This window comes from Pempheris klunzingeri, chromosome 12 (genome assembly GCF_042242105.1).
Source record: "Pempheris klunzingeri isolate RE-2024b chromosome 12, fPemKlu1.hap1, whole genome shotgun sequence".
NCBI lineage: Eukaryota > Metazoa > Chordata > Actinopteri > Acropomatiformes > Pempheridae > Pempheris > Pempheris klunzingeri.
The window spans coordinates 4,158,051-4,182,808 of NC_092023.1; the positions used below are offsets into that span (position 1 = coordinate 4,158,051).

A 24,758-nucleotide genomic window follows, 5' to 3' on the forward strand; every position below is an offset into this window, starting at 1 on the left:
TCTATTCATAGGTTAAGGCTTGTAAATGGAACAAAAAGGCACTGGATGACCACATGTTTGAGGTCCACTGTGTTCAGAGGAATCTCCGAACACAGTGGAGGAGGTTGAGACAATGATTTGCCACAGACTGGGCCACAGCAGGCCCATTATCTGCCACTTTAGGACAGTTCACTTCCTAGTCAACATCCTGGTCTCGGGCAAAATGTCTATCTCATCCCTCTTTGTCTCATTATTGGAGCTTGTTGTCAAGTTAGGTCAGAGAACAGGAATAACTGATGAGCAGCACCTCCCTCCCCTCCTCCTCTCCCGGGGTATCATTTGCCGGGGCTCGATGCAGAGAATGAGGAGGAGGAGGAGGAGGAGGAGGGCGAGAGCGGCGGCTGATATAAGCGCAGAGTTTTAATGAGGGCTGGGACAGCATAGTCATCTACTTATCTGTCACTCATACTCCTTTCATCGGTCCCCTCCCCCCCCAGCGAGACGGTGAGATAGAGGAAGCGAGCCGGGGGGCGGAGTGGAGGGCTGAGAGGGAGGAGAAGAGAAAACGGGGGTGGGGGGTGGGGGGGGTTACAGAGCAAGTGAGGCACATCACTTATTTATGGGTCCTAAAATGTTCTGCCCTCCTGTTTCATTCTCCCTTTTCTCGTGCTCAGCCTGGTTTTCTTTTCTTCAAGTCCAAGAGAGTGAATGGAAACATTTCTGATATCCTTTCCAAAGAGCCCAGCCCCCTTCAGCAGAGAATACATGAGGCAGAGGGGTGGGAGGAGCTGAGGTTTAGTCACACTGTGGCATGAATCTGACATTTATTGTGTGTGTAGCATGAATCTGACATTTATTGTGTGTGTGTGTGTGTGAAAGCCTATTAGCATTCCCCTTGAGCACAGTTCCTTCTGTGTGTGTTATTAATAAAACATACAGTAGATATCCTGAAGGAGGCCATACCATTAATTTACTCCACATTAACACTCGCGTGTTTATATCACTCTCGTCATTTCAGACAGTGAAAACATCTCAAATCGGGGATTTTAGTGTTTAAAGAAAACAGAACTTTGTCTTATTTTAGTTTGAAAATAGTCCAAATATTTGGAGTGAGTGCTTTTGTAAGCTTAAGGATAGATTAGTAATAGCCTGATCATTTATCAGTCTTAGCACTGCATTGACATTAAGCCTGAAGAAAAAGGGTGTGTAGCTTTATGTGTGTTCGAGTGAATGTGTGCCCAGGTGTCAGCGCACAATCACCCAGATACTGTGTGTTTCCTCATATGTGGGCTCTGCGTGTGTGTATATGTGTGTGTGTGTGTGTGTGTGTGTGTGCTCGGTGAGGTTACATATGGAGTAAAGGGTGATGCACTTGACAGCTGTGCTCTGTTGTGGCAGGTGTGTCAGAGCTGTATATATGTATGAGTACAACACGCCTCTGCCTGCAACAGGACGTGAGTCTGTGGTGTGTGTGTGTGTGTGTGTGTGTGTGTGTGTGTGTGTGTGTGTGTGTGTGTGTGTGTGTTTTCAACGCATGGGGAACTGTCAGCTGTTGTGCAGCTGTTGTTTGTGTGCTTTAGCCAGTAGAGGTACAGTTGGAGTTGCACTGGGCTCTCTGTGACTCTCACACTCATTTTTCTCGACCGCTTATCTTGTCATATTTCCAATTTGATGAAAATTTGATGTTAGAACAGACGTTTGCGTCCTGAGACGTCAGTAAAAGCTCTGCAGCATTCACATCGCAGCCACACGTCCACTGCTGCTCAAACCAAGAGCGGATGTTTTACAGGAAAGAGGATATCTCATAGACTGTTGTGTCTTAAAGTTAAAATCCACCCTGACGCACCTTTAGATTTCATCAACAGCCCCTTGAAATGAGAGAGAGAGAAAGTAAAGTGGAGTCAAGATTAAGGTTAGAAAACCAAAGAGGGTAGAAAGTAATTATTCGAGATAAACACTCCCAAAGAGAAGTTGGATGCATGAAAACAGTTATAGCTCCTGGAATGCAGCGAGCATCACAGACTGGTGATACACGGCAGCAGAGGAGCGTGTGAGGGTGGAGTTTCCCTCCGTAACTAAGGCCTTTGATGAATGTTATTGACATAGTCCCAATACATTTGCACAGCTTGCAGCTTGCGTAACCGTCAGTTGAGCGGTGGATGTGAGAGGTGGCTGACATTATGTATTATAATATGTGGAATAAATGAGTGGCTATTACGGGATGTTAGTGCACACACACACACACACACACACACACACACACACACACACACACACACACACTCACACACACAGCCTTAACACTGACAGGATCATATACAACATAATGCATACAGAGTGGTTATTCATCAACCATGCAGAATGCTAACCTTCATCTGATAAGGCCTTTGAAATCTGTGCCAAAACTCCAATCCAGGAAAGCAGCGCGCGCACACACACACACACACACACGCACACACACACACAGTGTAAAAAAAAAAAAAACACATCAAAGACAAAGAGCCGTGGCCAATGTTTATTGATCTCCATGTCTATTTTTGCTTGTGGAAATCAGTGTAACATAAACCAGTCCTCTGTCGAGTTTAAGCCGAAGGGAGACGAGCAGCATTAAAACAGTGAATGTCAGAGAAATAAGCAGAGGAAGACAGGAAGGCTGTGGACAGGTGAACTGCACCAGTGCTGGTGTTCTTCTACACGTGTGTCAGAATTAAAGGCATCTTTAGCTTTAGCTGTCACTAAAAATGACCTAAAACCTCAGTGAGCAGCAGTAACTAGCAGCTTGGTACTTATATTCCACAACAGTTTAGAGGAAAATGTTTACTTTTACTTCATTACCTTCATAACAAGTTTCCCTGGGGTCAAATTCCTTGTTTGCTTGTTCAAACTTAGCCAATAAAGTTGATTCTGATTTAAAGGCAGTGGTAACTTTTATTCCTTCTGTATTTATGAACATTTTGTTGCATGTTTTAATAACTTATTCGTGTGTTTTGTGCTTGTCTGTGTGTGTGTGTGTGTGTTTGCAGACTCTTCTCTGCTGTCTGCTCATGGTGGCGTCAAGGTGTCGAAGGTTGTTTCGGGTACATCTACGTCTCTCCTCAGATCAGCTTCTCAGCACTTTTCAAAAGTAGAGCAGCCACGTCCGTGTGGCGATCAGTTCTGTTACTTCTGCTTTCGTTGTCTTCCACGATGACCGGTCTTTGCACGGCTTTGGGTACACAACACAAACAGAAACTGAAAAGAAAGTCTGAACGTAGGCAGAAAACAGGCAAAAGTCCCCAGTCAAGTGTCTTTTTAGACACATTACTCACCAGAAACACCCTTTTGTTTTCTACTTTACTGGCATGTTTAAAGTTAATGTAGTTTCAAAATCACTTTCATTATCAGTCAGTCAGCGCATCGATGTACATTTAAATTACATCATCTGACAGTATGTAGTTAGTAAAAGTACTTGAATGTTTACCTACTTTAGCACTTAATATTTGAGGTATATTTTCCAACACACATGCAACATATTCATCACTAAAGTAAAGTAAGTACTAAAGTAAACAACAGGTCCTAAATTAGATACAAGAGCAAACAGATTCTGTCTTATGTCTCTATTTATGTTCATGTTTTCACTGATTGTTTCATCAGTTCAGGCCACAAAAGGCTTCACTAGTGCATAAATCTTCACCAGGTCCTCCTCACAGTGGCCTTAACGATGAACTTGAGCTGCTTTGGCACTGACGCCCCCCCGCTGGGATCAAAGTATTTTTACTTGCTGACTAAAACACTTCCTGTCCTACTGCCCAGTGGACCCTGGACCAGGCCAGAGAGCTGGTGGACAGCTGCAGGTAGACAGACAACACGGTCCTGGCAACCACGGCGCATATCTGGATGAATTCACTCAGTCGGAATGAACAGGAAGTGTTTTGAACTGTGATATGTTGTTTATGAGTGTGTGTGTGTGTGTGTGTGTGTGTGTTACAGGAGGCAGTATCTCAGTTAGCAACACTGAAGAACAGCTGTGAAACCAACTGTTTTCCACCTGGACACCATGAGCCTTACTGAACGGGTATCATGTCAGCCGGGTCTGGAAACACAATCCAAAGTGCACTTTAGTGTGTCATACCTGTGTTTTTAATGAATCTGGCAGTGGGTGAACCCGTCTTGGTCAACTTTCCCAACCGTAAGACTGCATCACCTTATTTCTTATCACCTGCCAGCAGCTTTTCTGTCATTTAATGAGGTCAGAACGAGCGACGCAGCGTCAGCCATGTTTACGATGAGCCAACTTCTTGCAAAGATGAAGTTGGGTTCTTTTCTAGTTACTTCTTTACTCACACTGTTCTTCATGGCACCTTCCAGTTTGTATTAAATTAAAAATCAGTCATCCATTTACTGTATGCTCATCACTAAAGCTTCCACAGATCAGCACTTCTAAGGCCTCTTTTAATTTATTGAGATTAATGAGGCATTGTTTTTTCAGATGAAAATGTTTAAAGAGTGCTGTAGCAAAAAAAACTAAAACCAAGCATAAAGCTGTCGGTGAGGAAAACAGTGTGTTCACATCACATGGTTGATAGATTTGTATTATATTTCACAGGCAGCCAGGAGAACAGTAACAGCATCTTAATAATGGATTAAAAATCAAACTATTTGTTGTCTTTCTTTGAATCGTATAAAATAGATTTGGAGCAAACTTGGACTCAAACTTGTAAAACTATGTATAAAACAGCAGAGAAATATAACCACTGCCCCACAAATGTCAGAGGAGTTGGAACAGAAACATGACACATGGGGTGAACTCTTCCCGTAAGACGACGTTTTATGTGGCTGTTAGCTCGGCCTCCTTTCCACTAACATTTCTATTAACGTGCTTCTCTGCGTTGATTGTTGTTGCTTACGCCGCAGACACACAGCTGTAACCTCTACTGGAAGGTGACTTAGCACACCTCGCAGATGCTGGACCATAAAACCCTTACGCCCAATAAAAGTGGTGTAAAGGTTCACAAAGCTCCCGCTCAGCCTACACCAGTTGGATGTGGTTTATGAGTCAGAAAATAAGAAGCAGTAGCACCTGCTCCGAGTCAAGGTGACATTAACTAGTCGGAGGATTGCTACACATTGATTTGCTCTCTGTGTCATGACTCTTTGAGGGTTTTCTCACTCTTGGCGGTGTGTGTACATAAATGAGTCTACCTCCAAGAGGGAGGTGAGATACTCGTCAAAATCTAGATCATGTTACGGGATGTCGTCTGAGGTTATTACTCGTCTTGTTTCTGACCTTCCTGTAATCACCTTCCCCTCCCAGAGAGAGAGAGAGAGAGAGAGAGAGAGAGAGAGAGAGATGGCATCGCTGTCACAATAACAACAGACCACCTGGGGCGACTCAGAGTCAGAGCCTGAGTGTAGTTCACTACCCACCTTTTACTGAATCCTGCCTCCTTGTTAACAGAAAGCTGCCATAGAGGACATCACACAGGTGGGCATCGCTCATGTTGCCATGGCAGCACCTGGCACGACTTAGCTGTGAGGAGGAAAGATTGCGGTTGGTGTTACCCTCTCATGGACATCTGGTGCTCAGTGGTGTCGTTTGTTCGGCGCCGTCTCCCTCCTCTGTCCCACTGTCACGCAGAGACAGCAGAGATGTTATCACACGCAGGTCGGCTCTGAGTTACGTAGCTGAACGTGTTCAGGAGGATTTTAATGTATCTTCCATCAGTGTATGTTTTGTTGGAGCTGTTTTCTCACACTTTGCTTCTTCGGTGCACCTCTGCAAGTGATGCTGCTGGAGGTGTTAAATTGGAAAGAGCCACTCTGGTCACTCATGCATTCATTTTTGTTGTCGTTTGTCAGCTGGGGAAAGGTTGTGTTGGGCCTAGTAATGCTTCTCCCTCGTCTGATTCCTCCCGTCTTATCGTCACGGCGTCTGCAGCCTGCACGCTCTCCCCGCAGAAATGATAACTGATGACAGATGGGCAAAAACTTCTGACTGGACTGGGATTTATTGGCTGTTTGCAGCTGACAGTTATGTTCCCCATCAATCGTCTGTTATACAGTGAAGCTGCTGCTGAGAAACACGTTCAGATGTGCAGTAAATGTGATGAGACGTGTGACGCTTTAACGGCACCGACTTGAACGGCCCTGACAATGTGCACATGATCCTGTTAAACACTCCACTACAGTGACTTACTGTTTTCCAGCTGCCGTGCAAAGGTGTTTGTACAGATCAAAATGTGTGTGTGTGTGTGTGTGTGTGTGTGTGTTCGGACTGTAGCCTGATTCAACATCTGCCTTCATAAAGCTTTAACTGGTGTCACGCTCTTCCCCGTCTCCCTAATGACTCATCCATTGTTGGTGGCCAGTTCTGTCACACAGCAACGGTTAACTTTAGCTAGTTAACGGTGCTTCCAGGGGAAATACCTGCGATCGCTCACTTCTCCAACTCTCAGCTTCCCTATTACTTATTATTCTTCATTCTTCTGAATTCAGCTGTGAAACTTTAAAGCCCCTGAAAACTTTTCTTAATAAGCTTTTTTTTATTTTTATTATGAGCATTGTTGTCCTACAAGAACAAATTCCTACCAAAATGTTTCTGTTATTTCACTGAAGTTTCTGCATTTCTTGTTTTGTCTGAGTTGTTGGTTATGACATCAGGCCTCTCTGTTAAATGTGGTGAAGAAGAAGAAGTTTTGAATGTTCATCTATTTTAATTCTGTTGTTTATTTAATCGTGGATAGTTAGTGATTGAAATGTGATTAAAAGTCGCTTTAGATACAGTTTGAAATGACTTTATGTGCGTCTACATTAAAAGACGCTAAATCTGTTTGTAGATACATAAACTGTATTTTAATAAGCTGAAAATGACGTTTCCTTTATATAAATTCATGAGGAAGATAAATGAAAACACAGATGTTGTTTTGATGCATTCACTGGAAGTACAAAGATCTTCACATTTATGGTTTACATATGACGTATAAAACACAAACAGCACTTTGGAGCTACAAACAAGTGGAAATGGAGATAATCTTGTGCACCAAGAAACATTTAATAAACTGCACACGTGTGTAAATCATCTAAATGCACCATTTAGTTGGAATCACAGTTAATCTGGAGACCAGTATTTCCTGCACAGACACCGTATTTTTACTTTTACAGCATCTTTACCAGAATCCACTGGTGGTAAAAGAACCGTTTTTCCACCACTGGTGCCGTAAATCCATGTCAGCGGTGACCGTATACAGTATAAAACACTGGGTAGCATTTAGTAGCAAAAACAGTTCTTCTATGATTGAAGGTCTTAACCGCAGTTAAACACACTGCTGAGACCAGAGAGAAACTGAGAGGCGAGAACATCAGAGGCCGACGTGATGTTCCTCCCTCCAACAGCGTGTTCAGCTGCCACCGCGCTCGGCGTTCACTTGGCCGCGTGGAACGAGCACTAAATTTGTAAAATGTGTCCATCTGGTACAGAAAAACCTGTGATGTCTTCAAACGTGTCAGCGAGCGGGTGAGGCCGTTCCAAAAACCCAGCAGTGACCCCCCCGCCCCCGCCTACTGCTTCTGCTTCTTCTTTGCTGGTTTTATGGGGGTGATCTCTTCCTCCTCCTCATCATCATCATCGTCGTCGTCGTCATCCTCAGACATGTCCGACTCTTCAACCTGCGAAGCTGCACAAGAACAGGAGACGAGTGTTAAATCACCGCCTCAGACCGGATCCTGGTATTATCGAGGAGCTTCTCCTGCAGTATTGATCAGAAATATCACTGATTTCATAAAAATAAGGTACATTTAAGTCTTAGCAATGAAAAACATCCATTATTAAGTATTTCAGAACCTCCACCATCCCAGTTCTTCAGGCTCAGATTGTAGCCCAGCTGATTATTTTCTCCATTAATTGAGAAATTGGGTTTTAAAATGTCAGAAATCAAGAGACAAACATTTTGTTTAACTTCACAAAGGTTAAGGTGACAAAAGGTACCAAAAAAAAAAAAATCTAAACTCTCCAAGAATTTATCACCACACCTACATTGTTACTATAAATATAAAGTTCACATGATTCCTTATACCCACAGCAATCTATTTTTTTTTTTACCTCCTTTTCAATGATATATTTGAAATTAAGCTTTTTCCAAACTTTCAAGACTTTCTGTATCGTGCAGTTAGAGAAGTTTGGACATTTAGCATTAAAAACTGACCGATTATTGAATTGTTGATAATCAACTAATGGAATAACTAAATGTTTAAAGTCCTCTAAAGTAGTGATGGAACCAGAGCTTTCAGCCATCAGGCTCCTCTCCTGTGGAATCTCCCTCCAGTTTGGGCTCGGGGTCAGACGCCCTCTCTACATTTAAGAGTAGACTAAAAACCTTCCTCTTTGATAAAGCCTATAGTTCAGGGCTGGCTCAGGTCTTGGACCAGCTCCTAGTTATGCTGCTATAGGCTCAGACCGCCGGGGGACTCCCATGATGCACTGGGCTCCTCTCTCCTCCTCTACCTCTCCATCCTTACGCTTCATGTCTCTTTAATGTCTGCCACTAACTTGCTATCTTCCCCGGAGCCTTTCTGTGCTTTTCTCATCTCTCAGGCTCCTGTGGATCCTGGTCCTGGTCCTGGTCCTGGTCCTGGTCCTCTGGCTTCATGAATCATCATTATTATTTTCCTGTTTTTTCCTGCCACCATATTGCTAATTATTAGTCATATTCCTATCAGCTATATAGTTACTACTATTACTATGCTTGTTCTCCGCCCCCTCTGAGCAGCTGTGTTCTTGTCATTGTCGCCTCATGTTTGATTATGTGGGAACTCAAATCCTTAATTTTAAATTCCTGAATCGTCTCTCTTCATTAAAGAGTTTGGTCTGGACCTCTTTCTGGAAAGAAACATGTATTATGTTCCTAAAGATCTAAGCAGTGTGCTCACATTGCTGCTTTATTTGTTCCTGGACTGATGGAAACGTTTTAACAGCTGATTTATGGGACATTTTTCAGAAGATCATAGGGTGACGAAGTGAAGCGTTACCTATGAGGTGTAACCCGCTGACTGTAACCGGTCCGCTCCCAGCCTTGAGCCGGATGGTCACTGGGGCTTTCAGCTCAAACTCTCCCAGACTCACCTGAGGAAGAGGAGGAAGAGGAAGAGAAGGACGCTCTGGTTACATGTCTACGTGCGGTGCGTTACCCTGCGTGCACATACAACGTCACTGCACTGTACCATGGGCAGGCAGCTGATGTGAAGGTTCGCGATGGGCACCGAAATGGTCTTTCCTTGGTGGTTCATGGCCGTCACCTCCACCACATTACTCTCCCCTTTGGCACCCTCTCCCAGACAAATCTACAGGGATCACAAAAGATGTATTCAGGTGAGTTTTATCCACACGGTCAGCAGCCAGTTCACAGTAATTAAATCATTTATGATAAAAGCCTGTGATAGCTGCCTTGGATGTTTGGATACACACTTTCCTGGAAGCCCTGCAGTAAAGTGGTTAAGGCACAAAGACTCTTGCACTTGATCACACGGAGCCTGTTGCAGTTGTACATACTGTTCTGAGTTCAAGGAAGTGCTCCAGGTCCTCCTCTTCATCCCCTTGGAAAGTGTAGAAAGGTACTTTGGCGGACAGCTCGCAGCCTGGAAGACAAACCAAACCCAGTTAAAACACTGGCTGATGGCAGCGGAACACGCAGGATGAGTTTAGAAGATATCACAGCAGGTTCCTTCGCTGTCTGAGCACCACGGCAGAGACCCACGTGTGCGCCGACGGAGGCGAGGTGTGTTTTAAAAGGTTCTTACTGAACAGGAAGCTCTCCAGCTTGGACTGGCCGGCTAGTCCGAGGTCCGAGGACTCATCGTCGTGGAAAGACATTTTATCAAAACTCTGAAAGCGGGTTTGATGCTGACACAATGAGCCCTCCGCCAAAAATAACAAGCGCGTCGCGAACTATGAGCGTGTGTGATACGTCATCACTGTGCGCCAGTGGGTCTCGTTTTTTTTTTCCCCCTAAATGAGGTGATACAAAATAAAATAGATCAAATAATAAACTAGTATCTTAAAATTAAAACCACTATGAAGTAATTAAAACTGGGCAAACTAGATTAAATTAACTAGGTAATTTAATCTGATGATGTGTGACTGCTGAGGCAACAAAACTGTATTTTATTTCTCACAAAAAGTTTTAAATTCAGTTACAAATGCCTCTCAGCTTTTATATATTTACCAGACAACCTTAAAATCATTTAACACATACAATGATGTGAGAATACAACTTTCCTTTCTTAGTCTTATTTCAGGAGTAAAGCAACTGAAAAAGAAAAAGAAGAGAAAAAGAAAAGATTTCAAACCAGAGATCACTTTGTGCTGAAGCCTGGTGTTTTTAAGTGATGGAGACATAACCTTCATCTTCTGTCTGAAAATAGAGCCAGCAAAGCTTCTTTCAGGACAGGAAGCTTAAAAACAACCTGTAAACCGGACAAAAATGTTCATCCCCTCAGCTGACAGAGAGACATGTGCAACAGAAAAGGACACAAAACAAAGTAGCTTATTATGGTTTATTAGTTTTTAATCATATGTTTTTTTTACATACAAATTTTACATAGGTAAACCGTCACTTGTTTGACACCCCGTCCCACCCACACCCCTAAACTCAGATAACCAAAATGTACAATTGGAGCCCTTTCTCTCAGTCACAGCCCACTTCTAGCACACCCTGGTTGGCGAGGAGAAAGCTCGAGCACTGACAATCGCGAAATGAGCCATTTAAAAGAAGCGTGAAAATCCTGCTGTCATTTCTGAAGACAAACAAGCAGCGGATTTGTTTGGCGAGTTTCACACCTTGTTGAAACCCCAAACAGGTAGGATGGCTGTACAGGACAGGGCGTAGTAACAGTTTCAATAAAGATATACAAAATAATAACGCTTCATGATTGACAGCGCTTACAGACTGTCTACCGACTACAGTTATGCTCATAGAGGCGAGTGGCATGCTTCTTCCTCTATGTAGCATCGGATGAGGTTATTCTAACGACCGCCACAGCAAATCCAGTACACCTCATGCACATTGTTAATGTACACAGTATCAAAAACATCACATTGGCAGGCAGCTACTGAAGAAACAACTGATGATCCTCATGTAACCAACAGAACACTCCTATCTACAGCCCAAGTGCTTTTTTTATTTTTTTTTATTTTTAAGTATAGACACTTAGAAAAACAAATGGGAAATGCGTCAGAATATAAAACATTCAATGGACAGATAGGAAAAGGCCGAGGAGGCCCCCAATAACTACGGTCCGACAGCGGGGGAGACAGGATTTAACTCCCTCTGCGATACCGAGAGCGCTCACCAGGGCTCGGCTGAGAAGACATTCATTCGAGAGCTGATGATGAGAGCAAGGAGGGATGAGAGATGAAAGATGTAAACTGATTATTCTCTATAACCAATGTCAAACCAAAGTTTTAGCACAGCACATCTCTTGAACGCAGCCCAGGTTAAGTGCTGCTTGGAATTAGTGGTTAAGGAAAAGAAAAGAGCAGCTTCAGGGTTAAAGCCTCCACCTCTTTGGGGTATTTTTAACTACAGTACTCCAATACAAACTGGTGCCAGAGAAATGTTAGTAAATGTATAATTCTACATGACTTTGAGCTTCCTCTGACCTGTCACCGCGGAGGATTTCTGTGCCGGGAGGGAAAAACTAAGACACGTGACCGTCGATGTCAGGCTACAATTTTGGAATTTGAGCAACAACAAGGCCAATGTCCAAAGTCACCCGACTCTGACTGACACGTGTTAGAAGACACTGGCGTCCGCAACATAAACCTAAAATCCAAAGGCAATGAACCAAAAGGCAATAGCTCAAAGGGGAAATAAGCAAAACGCTGCTGAATTATAAAAAAAGAAAAAATGGCCACAGGCAAAGCACTGAACATAAATAGGTTGAGAACCATGTTTGTAAACTTGTGGAAGCTTCTCTGTTGCTTTCCAAACGTCTACTACGACTTGAACGGAAGCTCAAAAGGACCTCCTGGTTGAGCCTTGAACAGTCTCAACAAATACATTTCCTCTGCTGGGCTGCAACGCTCTTCTTCTTCTTCTTTCTTGTTTCTTTTAAGGGTTTCACAAACCCAAAGAGCTATTTCTCACCCCTCACGTGTACAGACCCAGCAGTTCATCACTGTTTGGTAGAAACACACGCCACTTGAAAGGCCTCTTCCTCCAAGTCTATTGCAGCGCAGTGGGAAACGCCGTGATGTGATGATGGAAAGCAAACTCTCACACAGCACCTCACTTCCTGCAGAAATGTGTCCTGTATGTTGACAGCTGTGTTATTTCTCTAAGGTAAAGCTAAGAAAGCAGGACGTGGGGGTAGTTAAGACACTACCTGAGATACAGGGCGCCCTCGTTTCACAGCTCTGCCTCCGTTTCAGATACAGACACTTTGCATTAGGGCATGTGGGCAATATCCATGTAATAGCTACTGGATTAAATAGGAAAAAGGCCGATGGAGTTATCGCTTCCTGCCTCCTGGAGGTATATGAGTAGTGGGACCCCAGGAATCGATGCCGGGGGTGCCGCTCTTCCATGTTGGCTCGAATCAGCTGACTACAGATCACTCCTCTGCCTTTCAGCTTCAGATCTGCTGAATCCAACAGAGCCATAACATCTAAGGGCAGCACAGGGAATCTGTGTGTGCGACTGCTGTGCTTCTGTACACAAATCCTAAAAAGAGATTTCCCGGGGCGAGCCCAGATGGTAATGTAGTATAAAATCGTCATGGAAGTTGTTCTCATGAAGGTAGCAAACATGTTTAAGCCACGTTGACTTGCTTTCTAACTGTCTGTTATTGTAGCAGGACGTTTCTTCATAGGCTGCGGCCCATTATGATGACGTCTTTGGGAAAGCCCTCCATTTTGGCCACTTCAAAGCATCCCAGTTTACTATAGAAGTCCAACATTCTCTTATCAGTCTGACGAACCTTACAGAACGCACCAAGGGACCCTGCAAATGAGAAACAACAACAACCGAGTCAGTGAAGAAACCCCCGAAAATGATCTTCCTGACGCTAAGTATGACCAAATATGGTGTCAAGACGACGATAATCTTCTTCTATGTCCCTGAGCAGTAATAAACTGGTTCTGACCTCTGTCACAGGAGGATTATTTCAGATAGTTTGTACTTGGTAAAGCTGAAAGCCCCATTTTCCAGATGAAATAATGTTATTTATGTGATACTTTACTTGCTAAATAGATATTTAAAACAAAAAAACAGGACATGTACACATAAGGACCTTTTCTACCAGAACATGCAAACACTCAAAAACTCAACCCAGACAAGCTGTTTAGGACTCTGGTCTCATTTTCACATTGGAGCTAGATAAGATCAGTGAGCGCAGCTTGTTTCCAACTTAAGGTACACAGCCAACTGGCACTGCTGTTTAAACACATGTACTCATTTACCCCTTCACACACTCTTTGTAACATGACTAATAACAGCGATACAACATGTTCAGCCTGTAGTTGGAACAAGTGGTAGCGATGAATACTGTTGTTAGATAGCTGCCACCTACCGTTGGCCTTTAGAGAAGATAGAAGGCATCCCATCATGCTTTTGGCCACACTGGGGTCAGTGACCTTGGCGTGAATGTCTACCTTGATGAGAGAGGGGAAGTTGGAGAGGAAAGAGTCCGGAAGACGCTCTTCCTCTTCGTGGAAACTCAGCATCATCTTCTGCAGGGAAGACAGACAGAGGCGGTAAAGTAATGTTTAATAATATGAGACACAACCGCACACCACCCGATACAGATATTATGCAACGGAGAGGGATAGATAAAGATCCTACTTCAGCCTCCGTGAGGTCCTTCTGGCAGTCAGGTTTGTGGTACTTCTCTTGCATGAAGGGAAACCAGTTCAACTCGCACGTCTTGATGAAGGGCTTGACATCCACGGTACCGAGAGCATAACCACAGATCCCTTCTTCATCCTCCAGCACAAACCCGTAGTCTGAACTCAGTGTCAGGAGACCTCCGACTAATCTGTGAACAAACAGTAAGGACTGGCTGTCAGCCATGTTGATTTGCACTGCCGGGAAAAAGTATTTAACTGACTAAAGCCCGGACTGATTGTGCACAAATCCATCTCTGTGTTTTACCTGTCTCCTATGAGGTCAGGGTCCTCATCAGGGAAAGGTACATCCTCCAGTCCTTCACAGTACATTTCTTTACAAATTTTATAAACCGCACCCTACAAATAGACAGACAGCGGTTATGGTTTTTCCAGTTGTTATTCCAACACCAAGAATCACTTCACCAATTATGACACCCTTCAGCGTTGGATACAGGAGCCAAAGCTACACCCAGAAAATACCACGAATGATGTCAACATGTTCAGAGAAATTTTGGAGTCACACAATCTGAAGCTGCCTTTTCGTTCACTTCAGATATTTGCTGATGTACAGAACAGCTGAGCGTAGCATTGTGGCACATTGAGCTCAAAGCATTCACAACTTAAACTAGGACAGTCCTGCTGGGAATACTAGCAACTGGCCAACATCAGTTCTTCAACCATAAACGTAGTTAGAACGTTACTGATGCTTAGTAACTGTTATTTAAAAGGTGAAATACTTGAGTTCTGGTAAAATGTAAGGTGTGCAAAGCCCCAATAAAACACACAAACAAGCATCTTACCTCGTCCTTGGGAAAGTACGGCCTTATGGAATAGAGTTTGGAGGTTGGCATTGAAGGTGGAGGTTGGTAGAAAAGATCGTTTGCCCCGTCTATTGGCAACAACCTCTGTGGGTATCAAAAGAAACAGATTCAGTTTCGCTGGCACTGTGCTGCTTTGGCTGACTGTCTCACTGTGCGTTTGCTACAGTCGAGCCACTATCAAACCAAAAGGAACTACAGAAGAGAGCAAAGTGCTTTGGAATTTCAAATATTGTACAAAAAAACCATATAAACTGACATTCCTTATTGATATGACAGTGGACAACATGAGCAAACATCACATTTTTCTCATTTTTGCCAAAAGGAACGTAGCGCAACAAGCACATACATATTTGCTTTTCAAATGTAATAAACAAGGGTGGTGTTTTGGTCTGACTAAGGCTGTACTGGCTGAAGGAGATGCTCCTTTCCCCGTTTGTAAGGCATCGCAATATTTCGCTGCGCAGGACCCTCCTGTTGAGAAAAATAATGATGCTGGCGCAGAGAGAACTCCAGGAAAAAAACTAGAGCCAAATTAAAAGTGAGCAAACTGAGTCATTCAATCGTGTATCAGTTGCCATCGTAAGCCTTGCTGCTCTCCAAGGATGGAGATTCTACTTTAGGCTGGACAGGTGCGTTTGATCATGGAGTTTTCCCATTTCAAACATGCTTGCGTTCTCGCTGGCGCTGCGATGCTTGTGCGCGCGCTTGCAGAGGGTTGGCTTGGGTAATTTGTGCGCTGTGCTTTCCTGCAAAGAAATGTGATGTCATGAAAACAAAACCTAGCCATGCTCGCGTGCGCTGCGTGCGCTAGGGAAAAGCAGCATCTCCTTGGGCAGTCGCTGAAAGAAATTCAAATTAATAAACCACAAAATGCCATGCCAAACACTGGCTGCGACCGCTTTTGTCACGATGGCTTTCAGCTCACCAATTCCCCACCCACAGACTGAGATCATCCCAAAGAAATACAAGGACATGCACATCTTTGGAGAGCAAGTGAAGGGGATGGAACCCGGATGTTAAGGAACCCGACCCACTACAATCAGCTCACCTTCGACAGACCAAAGCCCTTCATACCTACGCACATATTACCATTGTCTTCTTTGCTAACAATACTCTTTTTTTTTTCCATTTGATTGCTGTAAATTCAGTGCATTAGATACCTGGAACTCTCCTGCTAGACCTCCCCTAAAGGCCCAGGGCTCTTGGTCTCCTCTAAGGAATTGTGCTGAGGACTGACTACGACACCCTGTTAGGAGCAGAGCCAAGCGGACATTGTTACCACAGGATGGGGCTCTCTGACACAGATGAAGGGAGTGGGGAGATGGGGAGGAAGGGGGTCATATGTATCTAATAGCAAAATCCATATAAATAAATTAATTTTGTTTTTAATCAGTAAAACATAAAAAGGACCTAATTGTGAATAGAGAAATTATATTCAGAGGAAGTATTTTATGATAAAATGGGGCTCGAGCAACTTAAGCTTACGCGTTTGCAGGAAGAAATCAGGTCCAAGATCTTTTAGAAGCTCTGCACCTTAAATTCTCTGTGTCAATACAACAATTTCAAACTGCTCCACATAACGTGGTGTGCACGTCTTAAGACGGTCTTTCATGCAGTGGAACGCACGCTCTCCGAAAAATAAAGAGAGAACAGAATTAAGTGCAGTTCAGCCCCCTGGGTGTTTCAGTGAGGGTAACACACACTTAAAAAGCTGACTGGCTTCATAAATATTATACCGACCATTGGAGCTAAAACCCACACTATCCATGGACTACAAAGTAAGCTTCAGCTGCCGTCACCCCACTGATCTTAGCACCCCGTGTGAAGTCACATTCTCATTTTATCTGCCTCGTCACATGACCAGGGAGCATGAGTCATCAAACCAGGAAGACAGACAGAGAGTGAAAGGGCCTCTCGGTTTACTATTAACAATCAGTCAGACTAAAGGTGAAGTACACACAAGAGCCATCGCGTATGAGGAGGAGTGTATATCTAAAGAGCACAGGTCTATTAGAGTCTGTATACAACAGCATTGCTGCTAACAAAGTCTATCCCTGGTTGATGAGAAGTCCTGTCATGTGACCAGACAAACGCAGCGCGCGGGTAGGACGCCTAACACTGCTTTACATATGAACCTCTCCCTGATACGTAAAACAATTCCTCAGACGAGCTGACACAACACAGCGCACAGATGCACCCACGGGAAGGAACTCTGAACTCGTTTACCCCAATTAAAAAAAAACCACAGAAGTGACAAAAGAATGATCTCTTAGTTGTTTACTTCCACCCAGATTACATACTCGAGCTGCATCGTCTTAACACAATCATAGTTGTGATGGAAGTCTGCAAGTCTTGTTACGTGTACGTTAGCGCGCTCATCGTAACTACACAGACAGAAACATCCCTGGGTTAGATGAAGATCATGTGCCGTTTCAGGTTAAATTTCAAAGCCAAGTTTAAATTCCCTTGAGTAGGTGCATCAGGCTGGTCTGAGCCATTTCTATAGGCCTACTGACAGAAACAAAAAAACAAGTTAGAGAGATGCTGCCAAAGAGAAATTTGGGAGTTAACACTTAGGATTCAAGGCTAAGTCGCTGCGCAAAATGTGACTTCATCCGGAGGGCTGCTTCCTTTCCTCCGAATCAATCTTTTATATTTATAAATCTAGTTTAAGAAAAAAATGACATAAATCCATTTCAAACATAAACAAGGAAGAGACAATGCCAGCACTGTGCATACATCGGCCACTGTCGATCCAAAAGCAGTAGAAACTTGTACTGTGGATTCTTCCATCTGTACATAGTGAAGGGAGAAAACAGTAGAAAATAGTTATTAGTAAGAGTACTCAGTACAATAACCAGGGAGGTTGCGACTAAGTGCCGGCTGCACAGCTTCTATTGAGGGGAAAGCATGGGGACTAGTTTAAAAACCTGCTATTGCCAACAGCAGAAGTCAGCTGTTAGGCCCTTAATGAGGCTGCATTATTAAGAGGAGTTTTCAAAGATTACTGTGTCTACGGGGCACTCAATTTCCTCAGTGTTGCAATCATTCACTGATGCATTAAGCCAGTAGTGTGGATTTTGATGTGGTTTTGCCCGTGTGGGTATGCTGCCTGCTGTGTACTGTGGGCTAGAGTCCTCAGCTTTACCATATAGCCGGACAGGACAGAAACCTGCGAATGAAACTGGGTTACAGGGGGGTAACCTACAGGCCATGCTGGTGCTTCAGACTATTCACAAAAACACTCCAAAAAAAAACAATGGAGATGTTATTACAAGGCTGAATGTCACCCAAACTGCACCAGAGTGCACCATCTGACAGAATGAAAGAAAGATGGGGTGAGGGGAGAGAGAGAGAGAGAGAGAGAGAGAGAGAGAGAGAGAGAGAGAGAGAGAGAGAGAAGGAACATCATCCTTTATACAAGGTGATGGGTGTCACCCTGATACAGATTGAGCAAAAGATTCAGACAGTTAAAATCGACCAACAGCCTCATTTTAGCGACGACTCAGTGAGGCAGCAACACAAAACAAAAAAACAGACCAATTCATTTATTTCTGACTCCGTTTATGCACCAGAATGGCCTTCCACAGTCACTCAGTCAGTCAACTTGCTCTCCAAGCTCGCGTGCGCGCTAGGGCATGGAGGAGGTGGGATGGGGACTTCCCCAAGGCTCCCATCCCCACAGATGGAAGCAAGTGTGTCTGTGTGGGAATGCAGCAGTGATGTTACCGGATACACAGCAAGCAGCAGTAACCCTGCTGGGACGTTTGCCACGGAGGCCCAGTTTAGAGATCACCAATATGGAGCAGCTCGTTATGAAACAAATAAGGAGGATGCTAGCCGTGCAAGCGGCATTCAGTCAGATGAAAAAAGAAATAAAAAAAGAAAACAATCCACATGTGTGAAACAAGAGCAATTAACAGAATCACAAGTATTGACAGGTGATGTATCTAGCCTGATCTGAGCTAAGTAGATCTATAATAAATGGATTCTCACCCTGTTTGCAGGTGGTGTCCAAGTCTCTGATCAGTAATATTAGCATCTGTTTAACAGACTATGTGTGATAATTAGAAATTTGCCTCATTGCACTACAACATACTCCATGCAACTAATTAATCAACTGTTTAAGCTGATTTTTTTTTTAGGTCAAGGTGACTGAATGATTTGTGTGTAAATGTCTCTGAGAGTAACTAAAGTCAGGATTACCAGACGAGATCAGACTCTTGCTACGCTACTGCTCTCTAAGAGTAAGCTCCTTGGGGTTCCACCCATACATACCTAGCCACTGGACAAAAGACTTGACCATAGAAATGATGCTCTTGATGTCCCAGATGTAAGAGTAGAGGTCGTACAGGATGGTGCGGTTGGCTGAATTGGACAGCCGTGTGAACATCTGGATGACTGAGCCGCACATCTCCTCGAACTTCTCTGCCCTTAATTGCCACTCTGCTACCTGCAGGCGACACAGTCATTGCACATGAGAGCTAATAATGCTGGAAAGGGGCCATTTTGGTTTGCAATAGGCCTTTTGAGCTGTCGCAGTAGGAAAAGCACAGTTGTTACTTATAATATTACCAATGGCTCTGTGATATGCAAACGTCTCCGTCAGTTTTTATATGACGACCTTCATTTGATTATTTATACCTGAGCTTTTTCTGTGGCATGTCAAATGTCTTCAGACAAAAAAGCAGATGGCTTAATGAGGAAAGCTGTAGTTGACACAAATACAGACCGTAATGCTCTGTGGTGCAGGCGCTCCATTTCCCATCATAACCACACCACCCAATGGGCAGATTAGGTAGTACACATCCACCATTTTGTTTTCAGCAACCAACACGGTCCAGAGCAAGTCCGGTTAATAATGAACTAGTTGTCTCAGATAGAACCTCGCTCTCTCAACCCTCTTATCTATTTCAACTAATTAACCCACCTTTTCAGTTTCCTTCCTCTTGCAGTTGACACTGACGACGCTGCTGTTTGCTCTCAGCCAGTTGAACTCCCTCAGCATCTGCACGGCCTTGTTTCCATGCTCATAAGGTAGGTAGAAGAGCTCTGCCAGCAAGCTCAGGTCGTCGAGTGTGAGGGGCTCTACTACGAACAGGGGTTTCTCGTCGGGTCCAGGCACAAATACATCCTGACGACATAAATCAGCAATAACGTGAATTTGTAGACTCTTAATTTGTTGTTGTTGTTTCTACATTGCTGATGTCAAAAGAAATTCACAAATGTTTGCTGCACCTGTTTTAGCTGATCATCTGTCTGCATGGGGGCAATATCGCTCCCAGAGTCCTCCTGGAGAGACTCTTCAGGGGACTTTGACTCTGCCAGACTCTCCTTATCTGTATCCATGGGCTTTAGGTCCTCAGCCATCTTGTCAGCTAAGATTGGACCTACAAGCTTCTCCTCTTGCTCAGCTTCTACTTCCGGCTCTGGCTCATCCACCATCTTCTCAACCACCATCTCCATTGGCTCCTCATCCGAATCCTTCTTCTCAACCTCCACCTGCACAGGTGGAGCGGAAAAATACTTAGAAGATGCTATCATCATCTATCTTAAAGACAGAATGTGGATTTTTTCTAATACACCAAACCACATGCAAAAGACTTGACGCTAAGAACCTTATCAGAAAGAGGAAGTTTCTAGCTTTCTCGTCACTCAAGTGTTATAATTTTGTATAAACAGTAACTCTAAACCTCACCTCCTCTGGCTCCTCCTCCTCCTGAGGTATTTTTGCCAAGGGATGGGAGAGTGGATCCAGACAGAGAGGCGGCATGGCTGGAGACATGATGGGCTGCTGGAACACAGTTGTGACTGTTGTGGAAGAGCAGAGGGAGGGAGCAGCCATGGACGGCACATCGATGGTTGTGCTTTTGGGACCACTCTGAGGCACCTGTCGGCCTGAAAGACAGAGTTGAGCGTCACTGCATCGCGTTCTTCAGTTCTAAAATCATCATTTACGGCTGCCCGTGCCAATGCAATGAGTGAATTTTAAATATTACTGCTAGAAAATCCATTAGCATAAAAATGTGATTTAATAGTGGGACTGCTCTTACTGTTGTATTGATGAGGAACACAAAATTCCCCCAGCCACTCTGTGAGAGCCAGTTTTAGAGCAAGCTGTGGACTGTAGAGCATGTCTGTCTCCAGTTCCTCATCACTGCCCTCATTCTCTAACTTGATCTGGATGGACACTGTGCTGTCCTCGCCATCAGCTGGTAAAGCACGAGATGGAGAAACAAAACCAGAAAAGAAGAAAAGCATTGATGAATGAGTATAACCTCATACAGCGGGAACACACATCAAAACGTTACGCATTAGTAAGTCTGTAACTTTTAGATCATACTTACTCATGACCACATCCTTGCGCACCCCATTCATATTAGACTTGTACCAGGTGGCCAGCGTGTGGATCGCTACAAAGTTGGACTCAAACTCACAGTTGGGGTTCGTGAGGACACCCTTCAGCCGGGGAATGAGCTCTGTTGATCGGCCTTTGTAAGGACCCAAGAAAAGCCTCTTCTGGTCATAATCGTTGGCGTGAATGTTGTCCCAGATCACAGGGGCTCTTCTTAGGATTTTTGACACCTCCTCAATAGACTCCACTGTGATATCTTTGGACACCACCTTTGGGCCTGCAGAAAAGAAAACTTATTCCAGTTAATCCTTTTACCTAAAACCTGTATGACTGTTTGTTCAACAGTAGTAATGGTGTTGGTTAATTCATGGGGAACTGTTAAGCCTCACCTGTCCATAGCACATCAATGCCAGGCAGTAACTTCTCTCCGACTGTGAGGAGGTAGGGGGACTGAGGGACATTTGGGTAGCAGAATGTCCCACAGTACTCTGTTTTACAAGGCAAGAGCAAACAAATAATGAATAAACACGTAGATGAACAATTATGTGCAATGTGCAAAGGATAAAACAGAAGTACCTGTGGGACAGAAGAGGAAGGTTTCGGGCTCTCCCAGGTACTGGTAGATTTCATTGGTAATGGAAACCTGAGCGTGTGCGAATGAGCTGAACACCTCTTTGTCAGCAGGGCACATGTTGTGGTCAATGTCATCAAAAAGTAAGGCAAATGACTTGCAGCCAAAGTGAGAAACCTGGGGGGAAGAGAGAGGGGTTTGAAATCAAATCCAACAAAACAGAACGACACAAAATGTAAGATATGTCGAAAGAGATTTGACATACTCATACAGATCTACAAGTTATTGCAATACCTGATCAAGTTTCCTCTTGAGAGCAGAAACCTCTTTCTGATTGGAGAAGGTGATGTCCAGTCCAGGGGAAATGGCATAGATGAACTCTATCCCATGCTCCTTAGCAGCAGCGATTAAAGTCATGAGTTGCTCTAAGAGATAGTTTGGAAAAAAAGGCATTTATTGAATGCATTATTGTGCTTTTATAGCCCCTAGCCCCTTTCCACCTCCACCATGTCTAAAAGTGGAACATGCAGTCAGTCATTCAACTTAGATAACTAGACATTATTCTTTTTTCCTTGGCCTAAGATCTGTTGTGTATAATCACCTGCTTCCTCAACCGAGTACAGCTCTCTCCAGAACATCCTGTGCTTGTAGTCATCTTTGGGTGCATACAGGTATGTGTTCAGTCCCCATTTCTGCTGCCTGTGAAATACAGCATCATACACTCAAAGCACGGCCGCTCAAATCACCTCGCTAAAGTGTTATTAATGCTGTTTAATTATCATGATGTCTGAATAATTCACACCGTTCACCATACCTTCTGAACAACTCTTTCCTCTGTTCCATTGTCCATGGGCGCCCATAAAAGCCTGCATCAGCAAACAATACATTCAGTTTCAATGCAGCCGACAACATTTCCTGAGCGTACAGACACACAATTCTTGCTTATTTAGACTGCTGTAGTTTTATCTGGGCTTACCATTTAATTATTTTGTATATGCATTGACAAATAGTATGAAAAATGGCTGATCTTTGATGGAATTAAATATTGTGTTTTTATTTTGCAGAAGCCAAATCACACAGAATCTAAAAATATATAATATTTTACCAAAGGAAATTATTAATCACGTTAGTGAGGATGCTACCTGCCAATGTTTCACATATTTAATGACAAATAACCATCAAAATGAAGCCTCTATTAACAGAGTGATTAAAGTGGACCCACAGTAGTGATCCATCTTAAATACAGTGATGTTCCTGTGAACGACGTGTGATACTGTTGGCTTGAAATCGGTATATTTGATTAGCTTGTAAATAAGATGCATCTATATTTACAGCTCCCTGTGCTCTTTTAGGTAATTCACAATCGAGGTTAATTGATTTCGGAAGATATCCAAACGCACTAATGTCAGTCTGATGGTTTATTTCCACCTGATAACAGTAATCGTCTCGAGGAAGCTGGATTCCTGCGACATTTTGATGCCCTGTGTGTGATTGCACGGAGATCGAAGCTCGATCAAATTAAAGATTTCATTGTGTTTGTTTTTTTTTTACTTGATATTACCTTCCACGACTCCACTTATGAATTTTCTGTGGCCCGTCGTTTCGACTGCAATGTCGGGCTCTTCCACCGGGCCGGGGGCCTCGACACAAGCCTCTCCGGAGACCGGGCTGGAGCTCTGCTCCACGTCCACCGGAGGCGTCTCCAGCGCCTTATCTTTTTGAACCATTGTCAGAGATTTCCCTCGATGCAAATGACCAGATTCAGAGAGCAGTGGGAGCTACCTGTAAACGTGCCGCCAAGCTGAACCCGAGGAAAATACGTGAAATGGTCAGTCGGTCCAACGTTAGCTAGCTCGCAGTATTAGCGAGTCTATCAAAGCTGTCGAATAATTTACGACTGTTTCTACGAGATGTAATCGAAATACTATCCGCTGATGCAGGACAACATTTACGCTGGTTAATATCTAAAGAAAAACAAGAGTTGGGCTCGTTTTTCTCTGATCATTTTCCTTCTCTTTCTCGTAGATTTGTCCTGGTTTCAGTCGGTTCTTCCTGTTTACACCGAGTGCGCATGCTCAGGAGACTGGATTAAACCAGTCAGAACCGGATTTGCGTGACAAAACACCGCAAAGATGAGACCGGGGCAAAGAGATAGATAACATTTCTGCACCACACCAACACGTAACAAACATTTAAAAAGGTTAAATTACATATTTTTTGCAGCTATGCGGTTGTCTCTAACGGAGAAACGCTTCTAAAGTCATTTAACGGTTTTTGCATTTGTCCAAAATGTCTTAATTGCGAAATATACTTATAAAGTCAATGAAAGACAATTACATAGCCTGATTATTTAGAGGCTATTGACAGCAGTAATAATCTAGCTGTGTTTTAGGAAAGTAGGGTGAATAATCGTCCACAGAATCCCCAAATTTGCAGTAAAAATCCAGAAAATGCTCATTAACTCGGTCTTTGCGGTGGTGGTGTTGAACATCTCGGCAGCTCTCTAACATCTTGAGGTTCCGGTCCATATTAGGAATGCAGCGGAGGGGAGGTGCAGCTCATCTGTCAGGACCTGCGTCTGTGCATCCTGTCAGCAACACACTCATGCTTCTGTCTTAATCTGCAGGATATATGCAATTAATTGTTATGCATGATTACCCAGCACTTATAGTGAAGCCAGCATCCCAAAGAAAGCACTAGTTATAGCATTAGTTATGAGCTGGTGCGTGTTATATGAGAAAAGAGGCCATTTTTCCTTTGTTTTATGGTGCATTTTCACATCAGACATGATTTTTCCTCAGTAAGAGGAGCACAGGTGATATTAATAATATAAAAGGATGGATGTGCTCCAGTAAGATGCCGACAGTGTGACAGAGAGCTAAGAGGACCATTTTCACAGCAGGCATTTTGACTGGCAAAGTGCACACATTGGCAGAAATTATGAAAAATGGCCATCTCTGGTTAATTTCCTGGGGGGAATATTGTGTTCTCATTTTGCTTATTTAGTCTGAGCAGAAGCCAAATCACAGAGAATCTAAAAATGTGCAATCACAAACCAAAGCTTATCATCCTTCACCTCAGAGAGGATGTTACCTGTCAGTGTTTTCATGTGTTTAATGACCATCAGAATGAAGCCTACATTAATAGTGTAATTATTGTGGATTTCTTATCAAT

At 43.6% G+C, this 24,758-nt stretch overlaps 2 protein-coding genes across 3 annotated transcripts; both read right to left on the minus strand.

Moving 5' to 3' along the window:
- Positions 1-6,802: 6,802 nt before the first annotated feature.
- npm3 (nucleophosmin/nucleoplasmin, 3) lies at positions 6,803-9,895 on the minus strand. Its single transcript, XM_070841164.1, has 5 exons — positions 9,751-9,895; positions 9,503-9,588; positions 9,175-9,294; positions 8,983-9,076; positions 6,803-7,631 (listed from the first exon to the last, which is right to left on the minus strand). The coding sequence occupies exons 1-5, from the start codon at positions 9,821-9,823 to the stop codon at positions 7,516-7,518; spliced, it is 489 nt and encodes a 162-aa protein (XP_070697265.1). The 5' UTR covers positions 9,824-9,895; the 3' UTR covers positions 6,803-7,515.
- A 597-nt stretch (positions 9,896-10,492) lies between these two features.
- On the minus strand, positions 10,493-23,330 carry oga (O-GlcNAcase). 2 transcript variants are annotated; one of them, XM_070840603.1, is made up of 19 exons: positions 23,146-23,330; positions 22,399-22,450; positions 22,186-22,283; positions 21,879-22,009; positions 21,590-21,761; positions 21,403-21,501; positions 21,006-21,290; positions 20,712-20,870; positions 20,357-20,556; positions 19,897-20,160; positions 19,589-19,792; positions 18,937-19,111; positions 17,398-17,451; positions 15,819-15,904; positions 14,638-14,742; positions 14,103-14,194; positions 13,794-13,986; positions 13,522-13,681; positions 10,493-12,953 (listed from the first exon to the last, which is right to left on the minus strand). In XM_070840603.1, the coding sequence occupies exons 1-19, from the start codon at positions 23,309-23,311 to the stop codon at positions 12,817-12,819; spliced, it is 2,832 nt and encodes a 943-aa protein (XP_070696704.1). In that variant the 5' UTR covers positions 23,312-23,330; the 3' UTR covers positions 10,493-12,816. The 2 variants fall into 2 exon arrangements, with proteins under 2 accessions (XP_070696704.1, XP_070696705.1); XM_070840604.1 differs by lacking the exon at positions 17,398-17,451.
- Positions 23,331-24,758: the final 1,428 nt, after the last annotated feature.